This window comes from Bubalus kerabau, chromosome X (assembly GCF_029407905.1).
Source record: "Bubalus kerabau isolate K-KA32 ecotype Philippines breed swamp buffalo chromosome X, PCC_UOA_SB_1v2, whole genome shotgun sequence".
Taxonomy (NCBI): Eukaryota; Metazoa; Chordata; class Mammalia; order Artiodactyla; family Bovidae; genus Bubalus; species Bubalus kerabau.
This window is the reverse complement of record NC_073647.1, coordinates 115,962,721-115,987,017: the sequence shown is the minus strand read 5'-3', so window position 1 is coordinate 115,987,017 and position 24,297 is coordinate 115,962,721. Positions and strand designations below refer to the sequence as shown.

Below are 24,297 nucleotides of genomic sequence, written 5' to 3'. Positions count from 1 at the left end.
TCATAACTTTCCTTCCAAGGAGTAAGCGTCTTTTAATTTCATGGCTGCAGTCACCATCTGTAGTGATTTTGGAGCCCCGAAAAATAAAGTCTGACACTGTTTCCACTGTTTCCCCATCTATTTCCCATGAAGTGGTGGGACCGGATGCCATGATCTTCATTTTCTGAATGTTGAGCTTTAAGCCAACTTTTTCACTCTCCATTTTCACTTTCATCAAGAGGCTTTTTAGTTCCTCTTCACTTTCTGCCATAAGGGTGGTGTCATCTGCATATCTAAGGTTATTGATATTTCTCCCAGCAATCTTGATTCCAGCTTGTGTTTCTTCCAGTCCAGTGTTTCTCATGATGTACTCTGCATATAAGTTAAACAAACAGGGTGACAATATACAGCCTTGATGAACTCCTTTTCCTATTTGGAACCAGTCTGTTGTTCCATGTCCAGTTCTAACTGTTACTTCCTGACCTGTATACAAATTTCTCAAGAGGCAGATCAGGTGGTCTGGTATTCCCATCTCTTTCAGAATTTTCCACAGTTTCTTGTGATCCACACAGTCAAAGGCTTTGGCATAGTCAATAAAGTAGAAATAGATGTTTTCCTGGAACTCTCTTGCTTTTTCCATGATCCAGCGGATGTTGGCAATTTGATCTCTGGTTCCTCTGCCTTTTCTAAAACCAGCTTGAACATCAGGAAGTTCACGGTTCACATACTGCTGAAGCCTGGCTTGGAGAATTTTGAGCATTACTTTACTAGCGTGTGAGATGAGTGCAATTGAAACCTATAAAACACTGGTGAAAGAAATCAAAGAGGACACTAACAGATGGAGAAATATACCGTGTTCATGGATCGGAAGAATCAATGTACTGAAAATGAGTATACTACCCAAAGCAATCTATAGATTCAATGCAATCCCTATCAAGCTACCAACAGTATTTTTCACAGAGCTAGAACAAATAATTTCACAATTTGTATGGAAATACAAAAAAACTCGAATAGCCAAAGCAATCTTGAGAAAGAAGAATGGAACTGGAGGAATCAACCTGCCTGACTTCAGGCTCTACTACAAAGCCACAGTCATCAAGACAGTATGGTACTGGCACAGAGACAAAAGTATAGATCAATGGAACAAAATAGAAAGCCCAGACATAAATCCACACACCTATGGACACCTTATCTTTGACAAAGGAGGCAAGAATATACAATGGAGAAAAGACAATCTCTTTAACAAGTGGTGCTGGGAAAAGTGGTCAACCACTTGTAAAAGAATGAAACTAGAACACTTTCTAACACCATACAAAAATAAACTCAAAATGGATTAAAGGTCTAAACATAAGACCAGAAACTATAAAACTCCTAGAGGAGAACATAGGCAAAACACTCTCCAACATAATCACAGCAGGATCCTCTATGACCCACCTCCCAGAATATTGGAAATAAAAGCAAAAATAAACAAATGGGACCCAATTAAAATTAAAAGCTTCTGCACAACAAAGGAAACTATAAGCAAAGTGAAAAGACAACCTTCAGAATGGGAGAAAATAATAGCAAATGAAGCAACTGACAAAAAATTAATCTCAAAAATATACAAGCAGCTCATGCAGCTCATTTCCAGAAAAATAAACGACCCGATCAAAAAATAGGGCAAAGAACTAAACAGACATTTTTCCAAAGAAGACATACAGATGGCTAACAAACACATGAAAATATACTCAACATCACTCATTATCAGAGAAATGCAAATCAAAACCACAATGAGGTACCATTTCACGCCAGTCAGGATGGCTGTGATCCAAAAGTCTACAAACAATAAATTCTGGAGAGGGTGTGGAGAAAAGGGAACCCTCCTACACTGTTGGTGGGAATGCAAACTAGTACAGCCACTATGGAGAACAGTGTGGAGATTCCTTAAAAAACTGGAAATAGAACTGCCATACGACCCAGCAATCCCACTGCTGCGCATACACACCGAGGAAACCAGAATTGAAAGAGACACGTGTACCCCAATGTTCATCGCAGCACTGTTTATAATAGCCAGGACATGGAAGCAACCTAGATGTCCATCAGCAGACAAATGGATAAGAAAGCTGTTGTACATATACACAATGGAGTATTACTCAGCCATTAAAAAGAATACATTTGAATCAGTTCTAATGATGTGGATAAAACTGGAGCCTATTCTACGAGTGAAGTAAGCCAGAAAGAAAAACACCAATACAGTATAGTAACACATATATATGGAATTTAGAAAGATAGTAATGATAACTCTGTATGCAAGACAGCAAAAGAGACACAGATGTATAGAACAGTCTTTTGGACTCTGTGGGAGAGGGCAAGGGTGGGATGATTTGGGAGAATGGCATTGAAACATGTATATTATCATATGTGAAACGAATCACCAGTCCAGGTTCAATGCATGATACAGGATGCTCGGGGCTGGTGCACTGGGATGACCCGGATGGGATGGGGAGGGAGGTGGGAGGGGGTTAAGGATGGGGAACACATGTACACCCATGCCAGATTCATGTCAACGTATGGCAAAACCAATAAAATATTGTAAAGTAATTAGCCTCCAATTAAAAGAAATGAATTTATATTTTAAAAATAAATAAATAAAAGTTTTATAAAATGAATTTATGATGTTAAAAAAAAAGAGCTACACACCTATGAGATTGGCTAGAATCCAAAACACTGCCAATGCCAAATGCTCTCAAGAATTTGGAATAACGGGAACTCTCATTCATTGCTGGTGGGAATCCATAATGGTACAGCCACTTTGGAAGATAGTTCAGCAATTTCTTATAAAATTAAACACACACATATGACCAGTTCCAAATTTATATGAAAATCAAGTGTCCTGCCATTCATACAAAAGTAGTGAGCACTGTGCTGCAGTTTTTAACTTCTCACAAATATAAGCAAAGCTTTGCTTGCTTAACAAGTATCAAGAAAAAGGTGAGAAACCTCATCTCAGTTGAAAACGAAATGTGTATGTACTTATCTCAAATTTGACTCAGAATTTCATGTCTGGATGACAAAATACAAGCCTAGGTTTCACCCTGAAGATCTAATTTTCATTCTTTTGGTTTTTTTAAAAACTATTTTCTTATGTATATAAAGGTCTACAAGGAGATCAAGATTATCATGATTGTATAACTGTTAATATTTGAGCCTGATCATATCAGCCATTAAAAAAACACAATTTTTAGGTCTCACATAAAATTATGTCTCAGGCTATATTTTTATTCATATTGCTTTGTCAGTATGATTTTAGAAGTTTTGCTTATTTAACACTGTCTATATTTTCATCTTATAAACAGCATTAAGTAAAGTGAACTTACAACCTTTATTTAAATTAAACCAACTAAGCCTACTTTTTTGAAAAAGTAAAGCCCACCTTGAATTAAAATAGTTATTTACCAGAAATGGATCATGCTGCTTTATGAATTTTTTAAAAGTATGAAAAAAAAAAGAAAGGTAAGCTAAGCTTAACTACCTGTTTGTTTCTCAATAAAACCTGGCTAAAAGTCCTTTTTTTAGTTTTAAATGAGGGAGAAAACTATTCTTGCTCATACCACATTTCATACTTTACTGGCAACCCTCTATAGTAGAAACCATGAGAGGATTTTTAGGTCTACTTGGGTTAGGAAAAAAGGGGAGAAAATCAAGTAGGAAATTTTACAGTAAGGAAAAAAAAAAAAAGCCCTGATGTTTCCCCTAGGGCACTCCCATTCGAGTTGAGATCCTTTGTAAGAAAAGAAAATCACACAGAGTAGGTGAATTACTTGGCCAAAATCAACAAATCCACAGAAAACCATTATTCTTTACTCAAAATAGACAATTATTATTGGATCACTATATCTACAACTCATGGATCTTGCTAACATACCATGGGCTATAGAAATCATTTTTATGCAGGAGTTCCCCCAAGACCTGAAAATCATTTCAAAGGTTCTCCTGGGGTAAAAGATTGTGAGGGGATGAAAATGTCTTGGAACTAGTTAGATAGAGATGACAGTCATAAAACACTGTGGATGTACTAAATGCCACTGAATTGTACATTTTGAAATGGTTAATGGCTCATTTTATATTACGTGAGTTTCACCTTCATCGAAAACAAATAAAAGAAAAACACTAAGAAAGACTGACTAGGATCAGTTGAGACTTCCTGAATGGTGAGAGACTAGATTTGGCCTTGAAGGATGTTGAAGATAAGAATTTAAGTCAGAGGCAAGAAATTGGTGAAGATGGCTCTAATGAGAGTGGTTTCCAAACGCTGACTGCAGCCACAATAACAAATAGATTTTAGTGCAAGCTAGTTCACTTATACACATGTGACACAAAGGTTCATGAAATAATACTTACTCTTCCCAAGCATAATAAAGTGATTTTTTAAAATTCTATTCTACGCTATTTTTTTTCTTTTTCTTTTTTCTCTAAGTCCTGGTCATAATTCATTACACTGATCTCACAAAATGAGTGACAAACTCTAATGGCCTGCGGTGTCAAGTTAAGAGGTTTGGACCTGATGCAGGTTATTTTAAGGCCATGGAATTGACCACTAAGAACATAGTCAGGAATCTGTAGGCAGAATTTTAGGCTGCAAAACCCTCTACCTTGTGAATAAAGTGATTGTTTTATGATTTTGTCACTGAGATAAATTTAAATTGACTTAGCTAACACCACATGATGAAATCAATATGTGTACTATGTATTACTCATAGTTTTTCTCTCTCAGCTGTTTATCATTTAAATTACTGGTCAATTTCCCAGAGAATGATTTTTCCTTTGTTAATATGGAGGCTTGCATTAGTCTGCTGCTGCTACTGCTGCTGCTAAGTCGCTGCAGTCGAGTCCGACTCTGTGTGACCCCATAGACGGCAGCCCACCAGGCTCCCCCATCCCTGGGATTCTTCAGGCAAGAATACTGGAGTGGGTTGCCATTTCCTTCTCCAATGCATGAAAGTGAAAAGTGAAAGTGAAATCGCTCAGTTGCGCCCGACTCTTAGTGACCCCATGGACTGCAGCCTACCAGGCTCCTCCGTCCATGGGATTTTCCAGGCAAGAGTACTGGAGTGGGGTGCCGTTGCCTTCTCTGTGCATTAGTCTAGATAAGAATATTCAAGGTATTTCTATAAGAGAGACAAATTCTAAATTTGTTTTATTTTACTGTTGTAAATTCAAATAATTCCTTTTTCTTAAGGAAACAGTTGCTTCATTATAAATTAGAGGATGAACTGTTTACAACATTTATAGAGGATGGACTATTTACAACAAACTCTCCTAAGATGGTGGTGAGGTATCTTCATGAAAAACAGAAAGTGTGCTCCTCATTATTCATTAGAGGCATTCAGGATCAGCTACACAACCATCTGTCCAAAATGCAGAAGAAGGGATTTTCAGCTCTGGCTGAAACTGTGCCTTTTAACTTGAATAGCCTCTCATTTTTGACAATATGCCTGAGATTCTCTTAGCTTAATACAAATCCAGCATGTAAATTTTTGGGAGAAAAAAAAAGGATATTTTTTGTCAGAAATTGTGATCTTTCCCCTAGGTTTGCAATTAATTCACTTTAAAATAATGTGAACATCCTCAGTGATACAAATGCCTGTATCTTAGAAAGCACAATACTTCTTGTCCTTCAGAGATGAAAGGAGAGGTTGCACATCACCTGGCTGCAGACAGAAATCAATCTATTGCTCATGATTGACTGCTGCTGCTGGTAATATCGCTTCAGTCGTGTCTGACTCTGCGACCCCATAGATGGAAGCCCACCAGGCTCCCCCGTCCCTGGGATTCTCCAGGCCAGCAACTAATTAAGATGGGGAGTACATTCTTTTTTCAATTTCTAAGAAAAAGCAGTAAAGGTAGTTAGCTTGTGTTATAATTTTAAACCCAAACAGCCAATAATTATGCTATCTCCAGGAGGCCAAGGTTTTTCTCTCAATAATTTAATTCAGCAAGCAGAGCTCTGTAACAGGCAGGAAGGAGGCAGGGATAAAAAGGCCAGAATTGGCTTTAGGACTCTGTGACCAATCTGTGCCAGACAGCATCCAACCTTTTATCTAAGTGCAAGTTTTAAAAAATATTAATTTTTTGGCAACACATAGCACATTTAGTCCCAAGGCTAGTGTAACAATTTTTCAATGTAGCCACCTGCTTTGGGCACATACTAGGATACTCAATATATAAATACTGATTTGTAGAAGGACAGCCTAAGACATCCAGTAAGTATACTATCACTCCCTAGTTCACACACACACTCCTATTGGTCTAAAGCATAAAGTAAATAAATACTTTTTAAAAATACATTCACAAGTCTAAGCAGACCCATACATATTTTGGATACTTGATTTATGAGAAATGTAGCTCTACAGAGAACTGGAAAAAAAGTTGGCCATTTCCAAAAATGTGTTAAAGACAACAGGACCCAAATGGAGTTGCTTACGCTAAGCCCCATGTCACCAAACTGCAATTTAATGTTGTTACAGTTTCAGCTCTCCCAGAAATAGAATCTTAAACCAGTCAACCATGAATCTCCTGATCAGCATTAGTTAGGTAATCTGCCTGATAAACCCCTGCTATTCCCTATAAGGAAAGTAACCTTACAATAACCAATCCAATTTTTTGCCTAGTAAAACTTCCCAAAATCTCTTGCCTTGTATAGCTCTTTAGAGCTCCTTTCCATCCGCCTGATTCATGAATCACTGAATAAAGTCAATAAGCTCTTTAAAATTTACTCATAATTTTGTTCTTTAACAAACGGTCTGGGTTAACTGAATAGCTACATGCGGAAAAATACAACCTGACCCCTACCTCTTTTCACACACACACCTACAAATGTGTTACAGTTAGATTATAGATCGAAACATGAAAGGTAAAAACAATCAGATTTCCAGAAGATAACACAGGCAAATATCATCATGAACTTCATGTAAGGAGCTATTTCTTAAATAGGAAACAAAAAGTACTAATTTAATTGAGGACAAATTCTTCATCAAAAACACCATTAAGAGAGTAAAAAGGCCAACCACAGACTGAAAGACATTTACAACACATACAAAGGAGTCATATCCAAAATCTATACAGAACTCCTACAGATCACTAAGAAAAAGACAGGCAGCCCAATAGAAATTACACAAAAGACAAATAGGCACCACACGAAAGAAACTATCCAAAGGACCAAAAAATGTGTGAAATGTGCTCAATTTCACTAGGAATTGGAGAACCACAGATTAAAATTAGAGAGCTGCACTACACCCACTGATCAAAATAACTAAAATTCAGGGCTTCCCTGATGGGTAAGAATCCACCTTACCCATCCAGCGATTCCACCCCTGGTCCAGGAAGATCCCACATACCACCTGGCAACTAAGCCCATGCTCCAGAGCCTGGGAGCTGCAACTACCTAAGCCCACGCATGCTAGAGCCCGTGCTCTGCAACAAGAGAAGCCACCACAATGAGAAGCCTGTGCGCTACAACTGAAGAATAGCCCCAACTCACTGCAACTACAGAAAAGCCCATGTGCAACAAAAAAATGAAGACCCAGCACAGCCAATAAATAAATAAAATTACCTTAAAAACAAATAAATAATAATTATATTCAAAAGACTAACAGAATTGAGTGTTAGAATATGGTTCAGTCCAGTAGCTCAGCTGTGTCCGACTCTTTGCGACCCCATGCACTGCAGCACACCAGACTTCCCTGTCCATCACCAACTCCCAGAGCTTGCTCAAACTCATGTCCATCGAGTCAGTGATGCCATTCAACCATCTCATCCTCTGTCAGTTGTCCCCTTCTCCTCCTGCCTTCAATCCTTCCCAGCATCAGGGTCTTTTCAAATGAGTCAGCTCTTTGCATCAGGTGGCCAAAGTATTGGAGCTTTGGCTTCAACATCAGTCCTTCCAATGAATATTCAGGACTGATTTCCTTTAGGATTGACTGGTTTGATCTCTTTGCAGTCCAAGGGACTCTTAAGAGTCTTCTCCAGCACCACAGTTCAAAAGCATCAATTCTTCGGTGCTCAGCTGTCTTTATGGTTCAACTCTCACATCCAAACATGACTATTGGAAAAACCATAGCTTTGACTAGATGGACCTTTGTTGGCAAAGGAATGCCTCTGCTTTTTAATATGCTGTCTAGGTTGGTCATAGCTTTTCTTCCGAGGAGCAAGTGTCTTTTAATTTCATGGCTGCAGTCACCATCTGCAGTGATTTTGGAGTCCAAGAAAATAAATCTGTCACTGTTTCCATTGTTTCCCTATTTGCCATGAAGTGATGGGACCAGATGCCATGATCTTAGTTTTCTGAATGTTGAGTTTTAAGCCAGCTTTTTTACTCTCTTCTTTCACTTTCATCAAGAGGCTTTTTCATTCTTCGCTTTCTGCCATAATGGTGGTGTCATCTACGTAGCTGACGTTATTGATATTTCTCCCAGCAATCTTGATTCCAGCTTGTGCTTCGTCCAGCCCAGCATTTCACATGATGTGTTCTGCATATATATTAAATAAGCAGGGTGACAATACACAGCCTTGACATACTCCTTTCCCAATTTGGAACCAGTTTGTTGTTCCATGTCTGGTTCTAATTGCTGCTTCTTGACCTACACACAGGTTTCTCAGGAGGCAGGTAAGGTGGTCTGGTATTCCCATCTCTTAAAGAATTTTCCACACTTTGTTGTGATCCAACAGGAAAATAAAATGCTGGTGGGAATTTAAATTTATATAAGCACTATGACCAGTCCATCCTAAAGGAAATCAGTCCTGAATATTCACTGGAAGGGCTGATGCTGAAGCGGAAACTCCAATACTTCGGCCACCTGATGCAAAGAACTGACTCTTTTGAAAAGACCCTGATGCTGGGAAACATTGAAGGCAGGAAGAGAAGGGGATGACAGAGGATGAGATGGTTGGATGGCATCACTGACTCAATGGACATGAGTTTCAGTAGGCTCCAGCAGTTGGCGATGGACAGGGAAGCCTGGCGTGCTGCAGTCCATGGAGTCACAAAGAGTTGGACACAACTGAGTGACTGAACTGAACTGAAGCATATGACAGCATCTATCAAAGCTGAACCCAAGAATGCCATGTGAGAAATTTTAAAATTATATAAAAAAAAAGAACTTGACTTTAAAAAAAAGAATACTATTTGATCTGGCAATTGTACTCAGAGACATGAACAACAGTCACAGCAAACTATTTTTAATAACCCCAAACAAACCTAATCTCTGTCAAGAGTAAACTGTGTATATAAATGATGCCATACCCATACAGTATCTTCCTGTATACATACAAGGCTTCCCTGATGACTCAGATGGTTAAGAATCTTGGGAGCAATGCAGGAGACCTGGGTTCAATTCCTGGGTTAGGAAGATCCCCTGGAGAAGGGAATAGCCACCCACTCCAGTATTCTTGCCTGGGAAATCCCATAGACAGAGGAGCCTGGCCGGCTATAGTCCTTGGGGTTGCAAAGAGTTGGACACAACTGAGGGACTAACACTTTCACTTTCAACACCCATACAGTAGAATATTCTAGAGCAGTGAAAGCATACAAACTATCTCTACAGACAGACACATGAACAAATCTCACAAACATAATGCTGAGCTTAAAAAAAAAAAGCCAGCCACAAAAGAATAAAAACCAGACATTTCCATTGACACAAATTTCAAAAGCAAGCCAAACCAAACTACGGTGATAGCAGCCAGGAGAGTAGTTGCCTTCGGAGAATAGAGAAGGTATAATGACCAGAAAGGGTCATAGGTAGGGTTGCCATGTAAAATACAAGCTGCTCAGTTAAATATGAATTTCAGATAAACAACAGAGAATCTTTTAATATAAGTAGATCCCATGCACTATTTGGGACATGTATTTTTACTTGTTAAATCTGGCACCTCTAGTCAAGGTTGATGTTTTGGGAGTCCTGGTAATATTTTCCTTCTTGATATCCATTCTATAAGCATTCATTGTGCATTTTTCTGTACATGTGTTATACTTCACAATAAAAAAAAACTTTAAAAAAGCATAAGTACACTCAGTACAGCCTTGCAGATTTTAAAATATCTCATCCAACCACTGTTCTTCGCACTCTTAATCACTGTATGTGAGAGCTGAGGATCTGAAGTGTTGCTATGTCCAAAGCTGTGGGCTCTACATTCAATTTTGATAAGAATTACTTTTACACAGCATGTTTCTTTATTTCTGGAATCCTTTTTCATGCCCTGCCTTTCAGGGGTTTTACTTAATTTGTGACTCGCTTAATCTTACCAAGGGCTTCCCAGGTGGCTCAGTGGTAAAGAATCCACCTGCCAATGCAGGAGACACAAGAGACGTAGGTGGGACCCCTGGGTCAGAAAGATCCCCTGAAGTAGGAAATGGCAACCCACTCCAGTATTCTTCCCTGGGAAATCCTAAGGACAGAGGAGCCTGGCGGGCTACAGTCCATGGGGTCACAAAGAGTTGGACACAACTAAACAACAATAATCTTACCGAAGGGCAACATTAGGATGGAAGGCCAGCCTCTATCCATCAGCCGAGAAAGCACAAACCAGTGGTCAAGAAACAAGCTGAACTGACCAGCCAACCTGCAGGGGTCAGAATGCACTGGCCTGAAGCTACAAGAAAACTAGCACCTTAGGGCCAACAACTTGGATACAGACACTGTTCAGCATCCATAAAGTCGAATGCTTCAATCTGCAGCCTGTTTTCTAAACTTAGCAGAGGTTTACACAAATACCTTGAGTGGTTCCATCGATTTCCCTTCTTACAGATACATCTGGAAAACCCAAGTAAAGAGTAGGGACCAGTGAAAACAAAAACCTGAATCATTTTTCTGTTCTGGATTAAAGAAGGTGGTATTTACTGGCAAAAGTTCTTGCGTGCTCAGGGTTTTTAATGATGTGTTGTTTGGTACTTTCAATCTTGTTTTGAAATGAACCATTCCCAATCCTAATTGAAGAAAGAACTACAAGTTTGGATCCTGCTCTCTATAACGTTTAGGATCAAACTTTATAGGCCAGTGGAACCCTTATCCGCCCCCTACAAGCCTTGAGAGTGCCAGGTTTCTTCACTTTAATAACCAACTCTTTCACAAAGGGTATTAAGGAGAGTGATTAGGTTCCTGGGCTGTGGAGACCGGTTGCCTGGAGGAAACCCAGCTTCACCACTGAGACTGTGTAGCTCTGGCCAGTGAGTGACTGACTCATCGCTCTGTGCCTCAGTTTCTTCAACTGTAAAATAGGAATTAAAAATTAAAATAAATTTATATTAAAAAAAAATAGCTGATACAAAGGGCTGTTGGGAGCATCTAATGCCGTGTAAGGTGATTAAAGCACAGCCCCTGGCACACCTTTAACGCTCATCGATGACTATCATCAACCCTACCTGCGAGGGTCTTAGCATCTATAAGGACTCTACTTCTGTATCTAATGTAGGGAAAGCATCTATATGCAGCTGGACAGAGGAAGGGGAGGTAGTCCAAGAGCCTACAAAGTTTGACCCAAGCTGCGCCCAATCCACAGAAGGCGAAGCAGCGTTAGGAGGCCAAGGTAGTGGCCACACCTGGACCCCAAACTTTGGCTGGGACCTCTGACCTCGGGTGCCCTCTCTACTCACATTACGGTTGAAGCTGTTGCGAGGCAGCAGGGGCAGGGCCATGGCTTCGAGCGTCCGAGGGTTAAGGGTCCGAGAAAAGAAGTCAGCAGGCAGCGGCCACCTTTCGGCCGCTTTGTTTGAGCCCCCCCCGCTCCCCACTCCACGTTACCTAGAGACGGACACCGTGTCAAGGAAGGAGGAGGGGCTTCCGCGGGCCGGGGGCTCGGGGCGGGACCGGGGCGGGGCTAGGCGGAAGCTCCGCGCGGGCACCTCCCCCCGCGCACCCCACCCACTCAGCCGGGTACCGGTCTCCCCGGAGGCTTTTCTCTCCACACGCATTGTGCACACACAAAGGCTGTCTACCGCACCATTCCCCGCCCCTGCTGCTTGCTGTTTTAACCCTTTGATAGAGCTCAAAGCCCTTCCTGCACTGAAGCTCCTCTGTTTCTCGCCATTTGGTTATTAAATTTAGTTCATACAGAAGAGTGCAGAAAATAAAATGACACCCGTGTCCTCACAGAAATGTAACACCAGTGCACGTTACATTTACATCAGCTTTTACTTTGTAATTAAAACGTTCCAGATGAATCCCAAGCCACACAAACCCCAAGCGTCTCCCAATCCCCCCCCCACCACCACCACCGAGAAAATCCATTTAGCGGTAACCATCATCCTCAGTTCTTCCTCTGTACTTTTTTCCGTTTGAACGAAACATTTTTTAAGATGCTCGTTCCTGGTGCAGTCATGGTGGCCAGGGGTGGGGTCAGGTGGCACAAAAAGTGGCCTCTGTCACTCCATCAGACACCCACGATACCCAAGCCAGCGGCTCCTCTCCCCACACCTACAGCTACTCCCTCCCTTAGTCCTACTCTACTGGTTGGACACTCCGGGTAACTCTCAGCCGCCACATCCTCTGTCTCAGTCGAGACCCTATTATTTCTTGTCTGGTTTTCTTTTAAAACAGAAACAAAACAACTAATCTTGCCTCCAGAGCCAACCTCTTATATAATTAATGGTGCACCTGTTACTCTTCAGCTTCAATATTCTTCTAGCTGTCACGAGGCAGGCCAATTCCTTAGCCTGGTCAGAGCCTATGTCAGTAGGTGCCCACGAACGCCCTCCATCCCTTTCTTTGCCCCATTCCTCTACTCCAGCTCCGAGGAATCACTGACAGTTTCTAAACCAAACTCTACAGTCTCTGCCCTTTGAGATTTTGCAAATTTCACTATCTGCTGGAAACACCCTTCCTTGCCATCTCTCACCTGGGTAACCCCTTCTTGTCTTTCAGGGCTTGGTTCAGTGGGGGAGAGAGGTGTGGAAGGCTTTGCCATTTCCGGGAAGCGTTCCTCCACCTTCTCCACTCGCCAGTTACTAGCTGCCCGTTCTAATGGTGGCTTTTGTGGTACTGCAATGTAATCACGCCCTTTACTTGACCTTCTTCAAATGCCCACCAATTCTCCCAGGGCAGTAACTCTCTTCTCTCTCTTTTTATTCCTTAAAAATATACATTATGGATTTTCTGTCTTTATAAATTTCACCCTATGAATTTCTGCTACCTGCTTTTTTCACCTAAGATTTTGTTTTTGAGATTTCTACATCTTAACACATGTAGCTCTGTTTCATTCATTTTAAACGAATTGTATGATTATACCACAAATCACTGATCCATCTGTTGATGTCATCTGTTGATGACTATGAGGTTTTTTCCAATTTTTCACTAGTTATCAATGCTGGAGAGAGCAACCCTCTCCTGTTTCTTTGGAGATTATCTAGGCTACATATCTAAAGGTGGAATTGTTCACACATTCAACTATACTAGATCTCCAGAATCTTTAAACCAATTAAGAAAGTCCCCTTTCACCTACATCCTTTCAACAAAAGTTATTACCAAATTGTGTCATTTTGAACAATCATTTGAATAAATATGAAATGGTATGCCACTGTTATTTTAATTTGTTTCTCCCTAATTCCTAGTGCAGTTAGTCATCTTTTCACAGGCTTGTTATCTTCTTCTGTGACTTGTCCATTCATGTCCTTTGCTGATTTTTCTATTTGATCATTTGTAATTTTAAAACTATCTTCTGGATACGAATCTTAGGCATAGCAAATATTTTCTCATCATTTGCGGTTTGGTTTCTCCATTTATAGATTTCTTTATTGTACATGAATATGTCATTTTACTCTACTGAAATAGATCATTCTTTCCCATAATGGTTTGTGCTTTGTACATGAATTCAAAAATTCCTATAGAACAAAATTATTCTCCTATATCTTCTTACAAATATTTTTAAATGTTTCTTTTTCTTACTTTTTACATTTGAAATAATTCAAAACCAATAGAAAAGTTGGAAGAATAGTACAAAGAACTCCTGTTTACCCTTCACCCAAATTTCCCCAATTGTTTTATGTTTTACCATGTATTTTATCATTCCCTCTGTATACACAAGTTTTCCATTTTAGAGTAAATACCAGATATCATACCCTTTTACCCCTAAATACTACAGTTTATATTTCCTAATAACAAAAACATGCTCTTATATAACTAAAGTACAATAATCAAAATTATAGTTGGTATTAATTAATAAAATATTATTTCTCACTATAAATATTTAATGTAAATTTTGTCAACTGTCCCCAAAATGTTCTTTTTAGCAAAAATTAAAAAATAGTTTAAAATATCTGGTTGAGATCTCATCTAACATCACAAATTACTAGCTTTTTGTTTATGGCATTTTAGCAGGAACACCACAAGAGAAAGTCTGTGTCCTTCTCAGTCATCAAAGGAGCAGGTGCATAATGTGTATTTTAACCATCAATGGTGAAGTTAACTTCAGTCACTTGGTTAAGATACTGCATACCAAGTTTCTCCACTGTAGTGTCTTTTTTTTTTTTTTTTTTTTTTGCCTTTTTTAATTAGTAAGAATTCTGTCAGGAGATCATTTGGAACTATGTAAATACCAAGTTACTCATTAAATTACTAGTGTCAATTGATGATTTTGCCCACATCATTTATTACTATTGTGATGGCCAAAGGATGTAACTCCACATTCCTTCTACAGATTTTAGCTGGCATTCTAATACAAGCAATAATTTTTTTCCTAATTATTTATTTATTCATTCATTTATATCAGAATGTTCTATAGACTCTTGTTTTATTCAGTGTATTATAATCTGTTACTATTATTTATTTTGATGTAAAAAATGTCCTACATTTAGTCAGTGAAACTCCCTCTAAGCTGACTCTTCTGTCCTTTTGTCCATTTTTCAAGCACCTCTTTGTACTCTGCCATTACAAGATATTCGAGATATCTGTAGATATAGGTAGATATGCTTCCTTGGTGGCTCAGATGGTAGAGAATCCACCAGCAATGCGGGAGACCTAGGTTCAATCCCTGGGTTGGGAAGATCCCCTGGAGGAGGGCATGGCAACCCACTCCAGTATTCTTGCCTGGAGAATCCCCATGGACAGAGGAGCCTGGTGGGCTATAGATAGGCACAGATAGCTTCATCTCTTTCAATTTCTGTCTTTGGATAGATAGATAGATATTAAAACCCATGAGTTTATACTGATATGTCCAGTTTCAGTCAACACAATAGAGTACATGTTCGAGTTCCCCTTTCCACATCTATAAGCCCCTTCTCAAACTGTAAGAAGTCTGATTCCAATTACCTTCAAAATAGTTACTTATTTGCTCAATGCAAAAAGATCCCGCAAAATGGTTACAGAACAGCTAACTCATATCATTGTGAAAACAAGCTTACTAACCAAAGTTCAATATAGGCGTTCAGTTTTGTTTTTTTTTCCTTTAGTCAAGGTATTTAGTCAAAATACTGTGTACCAAAATAACTTGGGTGTGTTTCCCCACTTTAATTCTCCCCTTCCTGTTTAGAGTGATTATGTTACTTTTGTTACTCATTTGAAAAACAGTCAGCTTCATTCATTTTGACTACGCCAAAGCCTTTGGCTGGGTGAATCACAACAAACTGTGGAAAATTCTTAATAGAGATGGGAATACCAGACCACCTTACCTGCCTCCTGAGAAACCTGTATGTAGGTCAAGAAACTACAGTTAGAACCTGACATGGAACAACAGGCTGATTCCAAATTAGGAAAGGAGTACGTCAAGGTTGTATATTGTCACCCTCCTTATTTAACTTATATGCAGAGTACTGGAGTGGGGTGCCATTGCCTTCTCCGATATGCAGAGTACATCATGTGAAATGCCAGGCTGAATGAAGCACAAGCTGGAATCAACATTGCCAAGACAAATACCAATAACCTCAGGTATGCAGATGACATCACCCTTATGGCAGAAAGCGAAGAGGGACAAAAGAGCCTCTTGATGAAAGTGAAAGAAGAGAGTGAAAAAGCTGGTTTAAAACTCAACATTCAAAAAACAAAGATCATGGCATCTGGTCCCATCACTTCATGGAAAATAGATGGGGAAACAATGGAAACAGTGACAGACTTTATTTTCTTGGACTCCGAAATCACTGAGATGGTGACAGCAGCCATGAAATTAAAAGACACTTTCTTCTTGGAAGGAAAGTTATGTCCAACCTAGATAGCATATTAAAAAGCAGAGACCAGTCCTTTGCCAACAAAGGTCCGTCTGGTCAAAGCTATGGTTTTTCCAGTAGTCATGTATGGATGTGAGAGTTGGACTATAAAGAAAGCTGAGCACTGAAGAATTGATGCTTTTGAACTGTGGTGTTGGAGAAGACTCTTGAGAGTTCCTTGGACTGCAAGGAGATCAAACCAGTCAGTTGTAAATGAAATCAGTCCTGAATATTCATTGAAAGGACTAATGCTCAAGCTGAAGCTCCAGTACTTTGGCCACCTGATGCAAAGAACTGACTAATTAGAAAAGACCCTGATGCTGGAAAGATTGAAGGCAGGAGAAGGAGATGACAGAGGATGAGATGGTTGTATGGCATCACCGACTCAATGGACATGAGTTTGAGCAAACTCTGGGAGATGGTGAAGGACAGGGAAGCTTGGCGTGCTGCAGTCCATGGGGTCGCAAAGAGTTGGACATGACTGAACGACTGAACTGAACTGCTTCGTTCTGTTCCCATCTGTAGCCCACACTCAAATTTTTTGCTCCATCCTTGTCTATTTCTTCTTTGTCTTTCTTATTTTGTAGTTGTGCTTCTCCCATTTCCATTTGATTAATGTAGCCAGTGGTTTATATATTTTGTAACTTTTTTCAAAGAACCAGAATTTTGATTTATTACTCTGACCTATTGGTTTCTAATCCTAATCTTCACTAATTTTCTACTCTTACCTTTATTTTTTTCTTCCTTGTGCTTTCTTTCAGTGCATTTCTTGTTCTTTGTCTCACTTTTTAAGTTGATACAATTCATTCACTGTTATTTTATTGATGTAAGTGTTTAAGTGTATGAATCTTTCCTCTGATCTCTAAATGTATCCAATAGCTTCTGATATGTAGTGTTTTCATACTTTTTTATTCTAGTTTTATTTCACTGTGATAATAAAGTGTTGTTTGTAATATTTCCATTATATAGAACCTACTGTAGCTTTCTTTGTGACCTAATATTTGATGGATTTTTGTAACTGTTCTATGTGCAGTTGAGAAGGAAGGCATGCATACTCACTATTATTAGGTCCTAAAGTTCCTTATAGATCAATGAGATCTATTTTATTGATTATGTTGTTTACTTTTTCTGTATCCTTATGTTTCTGCCACTTGATCTATTCTGCACTAGGAATGACCTGTTGAAGTTTCCTACTAGCAATCTATTTCTATCTGTATCATCTTACATCTATAGTTTCTGCTTTTAAAAGATTTTTAAAGATTTATAAATGTTATACTTAACATTATGAAATTGGATTTTTTGCATTATAAGTTATCTATTTCTGTCACATTTAATTATTTTTGGCCTGAATTCTACTTTATTTGATATCAAGGATAAAAATCCCCACTTATTTGTTATTTCCGTTTGCCCATGTCTTTATTTTTAGCCTGTATGACTCAACTTGGATGTATCTCCATACACCATACATTTGAGTCTTGCTTTTAAGCCATATTGCAAATATTTTTCAGGTTTCCCTGATGGCTCCATGCCAATGCAGAAGACATCAGTTCGATCCCTAGTCCTGGAAGACCCCACATGCCACGGAGCAACTAAGCGCGTGTGCCACAACTATCGAGCCTGTGCGCTAGAGCCTGGGTGCTGCAATTACTGAGCTCACGTGCTGCAGCTCCTGAAATGTGTGCACCCTAGAGGCTGTGCTCCACGATGAGAGAAGCCACTGCAATAAGAAGTTTGCGCACTGAAACCAAGAGTAGCCCTCTCTGCAGCTAGAGAAAGCCCGTGTAGCAACAAAGACTCAGCACAACCAAAAATAAATAACTAAAATTATTTTTTTAAAGAAAATATTTTTCTTTTAGTAGGTGAGTTAAGCCAATTCACACCTTTTTTAAAGCAAATGTACTGTCTAAGCCTATTCACACATTGATGAAGTGAAAGTGAAAGTCACTCAGTCATATCCAACTCTTTGCAACCCCATGGACTATACAGTCCATGGAATTCTCCAGGCCAGGATACTGGAGTGGGTAGCCTTTCCCTTTTCCAAGGGATCTTCCCAACCCAGGGATTGAACCCAGGTCTCAAACCCAGGTCTCCTGCATTGCAGGCGGATTCTTTGTCAGCTGAGCCACCAGGGAAGCCCTCACACATTGATAGGACATATTTTTTATCGCAACTCTGATGTACTAGTTTATATTGTAATCACCATGTGTACCATGTATATTTACTGTTTTTCTTTTGTCAATTAGTTTTCATTGGCATATAGTTGCTTTACAATGTTGTTAGTTTCTCGTGTGCAGCAAAATAAATCAGCCATACATATACATATAACCCCTCCCTTTTGGACTTCCTTCCCACTCAGGTCATCACAGTGCATTAAGTAGAGTTCCCTGTGCTGTACAGTATGTTCTAATTAGTTATCTATTTTATACATAGTATCAATAGTGTATACATGTCAATCCCAATCTCCAAGTTCCTCCAATCCTTCCCCTTTCCCCCTTGGTATCTATACATTTGTTCTCTACATCTGTATCTCTATTTCTGCTTTGCAAATAGGATTATCCATACCATTTTTCTGGGCTTCCCCCATGGCTCAGAGGTAAAGAATCTGCCTGCAAGGCAAGAGCCACAGGAGCTGCGGGTTCAATCCCTGCATCCAGAAGATCTCCTGGAGAAGGGCATGGCAACCCCCTCCAGTATTCTTGCCTGGAGAATCCCATGGCCAAAGGAGCAGGGCAGGCTACGGTCCACAGGTTCACAAAGAGTCGGAAACAACTGAAGCAACTTAGCACAGCACAGCACATACCATTTTTCTAGGTCCCATATATATACATTAAAATATGATATTCATTTTTCTCTTTCTGACTTATATCACTCTGTATGACACTCTCTAGGTATATCCATGTAACTGTTTTTTTTTCCCTTCATTATGTGTTTTCTTTGCTATTGTAATTTATAAATTCTCTTAGTGTTCAGGAAGACTTGTTATTTTTTTTCTAGTGCTTAGTTTTGTACTTATAACTTCTTTAAGACAATTGAGTATCTCCAGTTTTACCAAATAATATTAAATGTTTTAAAAGTGATTATAACCAATACACAGAAATTTTCATTTCAATAAATATACTTTTATTTCTAGAAGTTTCCCTTCTTCTCTTTAAATCTATATGTTCTTAAAAGTGGGATCCTTCTCTTATAATTTCTCTCACTTATTTTCTCTTTAATTATTTTTAAAATACTTAGCTTAGGGTCCTTAAACAACAATTCTACCCTTTGATGTTCATTTTCCCTTTTTCCTGTGTTGGCTGACTCTTACTCATGGACGACTGCTGCCCTGTGTGTTTACACATGTTTCTGTGGGGCAAGTAGTAGAGCTGGAACTCTCACTTTCTGATTCCAAGTCCAGTGTCCTCTTTAATACACCACATCTCACACAGTCCACATGCAGATGGTCTCTGTCTTCTAAGGGAGGATATTTTCCAAACAGAAAAGCAAGTCTAATAAGAATGACTCTCTTAAGGAAGTAACAGAACAAAATATCTTAAATCAAATCTGTCCAAAAAATCTAGGGCCTGAGTCTAACACACCCATCCATCTATTGCCCTGGTTGTTCACATGTGCTATCTCCTCTGAGCATTTTGATTCCTCCACTTTTGTACTTCTATAGGTACTTCCCACATACTGTCTCCTATAAACACAGAGAGTCTTAGATTCATTAATTCAAAGGTTTTCCATTTGTGTGCATGCATGCAAAGTTGCATCAGCTGAGCCTGACTCTTTGCAACCCTATGGGCTGTAACCCTCCAGGCTCCTCCATCCATGGGATTCTCCAGCAAGAATACTGGAGTGGGTGGCCTTTCCCTTCTCCAGGGGACCTTCCTCACCCAGGGATCAAACCTGCATCTCTTAGGTCTCCTCCATTACCAGTTGGGCTCTTGACCACTAACGCCACCTGGGAAGACCAGTTTTCCATTTAGCAAATATTTACTGAGCGTCCACTCTGATGTGTCAGGACTTCTTCCAAACATTGGGATAAATCAGTGATTAGGACAGAGTGAATACTTCTAAATACCTCAGATCAAAGATTCTCAGTCTTCTGTAACTTGTAACTTTTCTTCTAGCTTTGTTTTCTTTCTATGACACCTAGCTTCCAATTCCTCCTCCTCTGACACATCTACCACAAAGAAACATCTGAAATGGCATGCATCTTTTTTAAACAAATAAATAAACTGAAAGTAAACCAGTTCTGAGAATTGCAAGACACCCCCTGAAGTAACTGAAGACACTTTGGAGCATGTCAGGACCAGTCCTGGGGAAGCACTGTTATTGATGTTCAAAGAATCTGTGTTACACACACCCATGGATAAAGAAAGCACAGGGGAGGCCAGCAGAGCTAACACTTCTGAGCAAGCCCAAACTAGCCTGTGAAAAAGGAAAGCTATACCTGGTTGGAGAATTTCTTTTGAGGAATGAGGTCATTGTGCAGTCTAGAGCCTTTCTACAAGACACAAGAGCCCTTGGCAGCAGGAGGGAGTACCTTTGACAGTATTTCTGCAGGAACTTCCTTTTCTCCTCCACTGAAGCCTTGCCTCTCAAGTCTCCCTTGTCCTGATGTCCTCATAAATAGCACTGCCCCATTGCTCTGAGATCCTAAAACTTGATGCTTTTCACTATTTTGCGCTCCCTTGGGTTATATCCACATTTCATGTCCTTATCCTGAGCATTTAAAGGAAGAATTAGCACCGATCCTTCATAAACTGTTCCAAAACATAGAAGAGAAGGGAACACTTCCTAATTCATTCTATTAGGCCAGTATTACCCTGACACCAAAACCAGATAAAGATATCACAAGAAAATTTATGAATATCCCTTAAGAATAGAGATATAGAAATCCTCAGCAAAATGCTAACAAACCAAATCCAGTAAATGTATAAAAAGGATTATACATCATGACCAAGTGGGAATTATTCCAAGAATGCAAAGTTGGTTTAGCATCTGAAATTTGATGTAATGTATCATTTTAATAGAATAAAGAACAAAAACTTCATAAGCATCTTAATAGATACAGAAAAAGCATTTGACAAAATGCAACAGCCTTTTTTGATAAAAACACTTGACAAACTAGGAATAGGAAGGAATTTCCTCAATCTAATAAAAGCCTCTCTCTCTCTCTCTCTCTCTCTCTCTCACACACACACACACACAGAGCTACATCATATCTGACAGTGCAATATAAGATGCTCACTCCCTAAGATCAGAAACAAGACAAGAATGTTTATTCTTGCCACTCCGTTCAACATTGCTCTCAGGGATACATGATCAATACACAGAAATCAATTGTATTTCTATACATTAACAATGAACTATTTGAAAGCTAAATTAACATTTAAAGTGGCATCAAAAAGAATAAAATACTGAGAAATCAATTTAACCAAAGAAGTACAAGACTTGGACATGTAAACTATAAAACATCAGTGAAAGAAACTAAAAGAGACCTGAGTAAATGGAAAGATATGAATTTCATGGATTGGAAGGCTTAAGATTTGGAAGATCACAATGCTCTTCAAATTGATATAAAAATTTAATGCAATCACTAACAATTTAAAATGCTTTTTTTGCAGAAAATCTGATCTGAAAATTCACATGGAAACACAAGGACAGCCATTAAAAAGAATACATTTGAATCAGTTCTAATGAAGTGGATAAAACTGGAGCCTATTATACAGAGTGAAGTAAGCCAGAAAGAAAAACACCAATACAGTATACTAACACATGTATATGGAATTTAGAAAGATGGTAACAATAACCCTGTATACAAGACAGCAAAAGAGACACTGATGTATAGAACAGTCTTTTGGACTCTGTGGGAGAGGGAGAGGATGCCATGATTTGGGAGAATGGCATTGAAACATGTATAATATCATATATGAAACGAGTCGCCAGTCCAGGTTCGATGCACGATACTGGATGCTTGGGGCTGGTGCACTGGGACGACCCAGAGGGATGGTACAGGGAGGGAGGAGGGAGGAGGTAGGAGGGTTCAGGATGGGGAACACGTGTATACCTGTGGTGGATTCATGTTGATATATGGCAAAACCAATACAATATTGTAAAGTTAAAAAATAAAATAAAATAAAAAAAGAACAAAATTGGAAGATTCACACTTCCCAATTTCAAAACTTACTGCTGCTAAGTCGCTTCAGTCGTGTCCGACTCTGTGCGACCCCATAGACGGCAGCCCACCAGGCTCCCCCGTCCCTGGGATTCTCCAGGCAAGAACACTGGAGTGGGTTGCCATCGCCTTCTCCAATGCATGAAAGTGAAAAGTGAAAGTGAAGTCACTCAAAACTTACTACAGAATTACAATAATCAAGGCAGTGTGTCACTGGTATAAAGGTCATATACAGATAAGTGGAATAAACTTGGGTGTCCAGAAATAAACTCTTACATTTATGGCCACTTGATTTTTGACAAGGGTGCCAAGACAATTCAATGTGGGAAAGAATAATCTTTTCAATGAATAGTGCTGCAAAACCTGGGTCTCCATATCCTAAGAATGAGTTCGTACCCCTGTTACACACCAACACATGGTCATCACACCATAAACAAAAATTAAGTTGAAATGGACCAAATACTATATATAAGAATTAAAACTATAAAACTCTTGAATGAAAATATAGGAGTAAAGCTTGGACTTGGTTTAGGCAATGGTTTTCTTGGTATGACACCTAGAGCACAAGCAACAAAAGAAAAATAGATAAGTTGCTTTCATCAAATTTTAAAACTTTCATGCTTCAGGGGACATCATCAAGAAAATGAAAAGACAACTCACAGCAAGGGAGAAAATATCTGAAAATAATATATCTGTGAAGGGACTTATATATAGAATATATAAAGAACTTGTACAATTCAACCAAAAAAAGTGACCCAGTTTAAAAATGGGCAAAGGATTTGAATAGACATTTCTCCAAAGAAGATACACAAATGGCCATAAACACATGGAAAAATGTTCACTATCTTTAGTTGTTTGGGAAATGGACATCAAAACCACACACTAAATTGGTTACACTCAAAAAGATGGACAATAGCAAGTGTTGATGCAGATGTGGAAAATTTGGAACTTGCATATATTTCTGAAGGGGAAAACTATTTGGCAGTTTCTAGGGCTTCCCTGGTGGCTCAGAGGTTAAAGCGTCTGCCTCCAATGCAGGAGACCTGGGTTCGATCCCTGGGTCAGGAAGGTCCCCTGGAGAAGGAAATGGTAACCCACTCCAGTATTCTTGCCTGGAGAATCCCATGGACAGAGGAGCCTGGCAGGCTGCAGTCCATGGGGTCACAAAGAGTCGGACACGACTGAGCGACTTCACTTCATAAAAGTCAAACACAGAGTTACCATATGATCCAGAAATTCTATCTTTAGGTATTATGCTCAGGAGAATTGAAAACATATGTCCACACAGAAACTTGTAATGAATGTTCATCATAACATTACTCATAAGAGTTAAAAAGTAGAACTAACTCAAATGTCCATCAGCTGGTGAAAAGATAAGCAAACTATGGTATATGCATACAATGGAGCATTATATGGCCATCAAATTACATAAATTAACTGGTATGCATTAATGCATCAGTTGATCAACCTTGAAAACATTATGCGAAGTAAAAAGTGCAAGATACAAAAGGCTATATATTGTAAAAGTTCCTCATATGAAATATCCAAATAGGCAAATCCATAGAGAAAGACTGTAGATTAATGGTTGCTGAGGGTTGGGGGCAGGGGAAATGGGTAGTGATTGTGAATGGGTTTCTTTTAGAGATGATATAAATGTGCTAGAATTAGTGCTGATCAATGTACAACTTGTGACTATATTAAAAGTCACTGAATTGTTACAATTCAAAGGGTGAAGTTTGTGGTATGTGAATTTTCTTTTAATAAACTATAAGCAAACATCTTTAATTATTTAAACTTAAATAAAATTAAAAATTCATTTCCTCAGTTGTACTAGTCACACTTCAAGTGCTCAATGGCCATGTTATGGCTAGTAGCTACCACATTGGATACACAGATATAGAACATTTTTTATTATCACAGATAATGTTATTGGACAGTGTTGATCTAAGCTTTACTACAAGATCCCAGAGGTTTCGGAAATATATCAAGC

At 39.1% G+C, this 24,297-nt stretch overlaps 1 protein-coding gene and 1 non-coding gene across 2 annotated transcripts in view; one reads left to right on the top strand and one right to left on the bottom strand.

The window, feature by feature from the left end:
• The window catches only part of EFHC2 (EF-hand domain containing 2), a 248,392-nt gene extending 236,646 nt beyond the window's left edge, over positions 1-11,746 (bottom strand). The window contains exon 1 of the mRNA XM_055563252.1: positions 11,606-11,746. Coding sequence (XP_055419227.1) covers positions 11,606-11,647 — 42 coding nt within the window. The 5' untranslated portion in view covers positions 11,648-11,746. The remainder of the gene's footprint in view (positions 1-11,605) is intronic.
• An 11,557-nt stretch (positions 11,747-23,303) lies between these two features.
• TRNAW-CCA (transfer RNA tryptophan (anticodon CCA)) lies at positions 23,304-23,376 on the top strand. Its single transcript has one exon. It is a non-coding gene; the product is annotated as a tRNA-Trp (tRNA).
• The last annotated feature ends 921 nt before the right edge of the window (positions 23,377-24,297 follow it).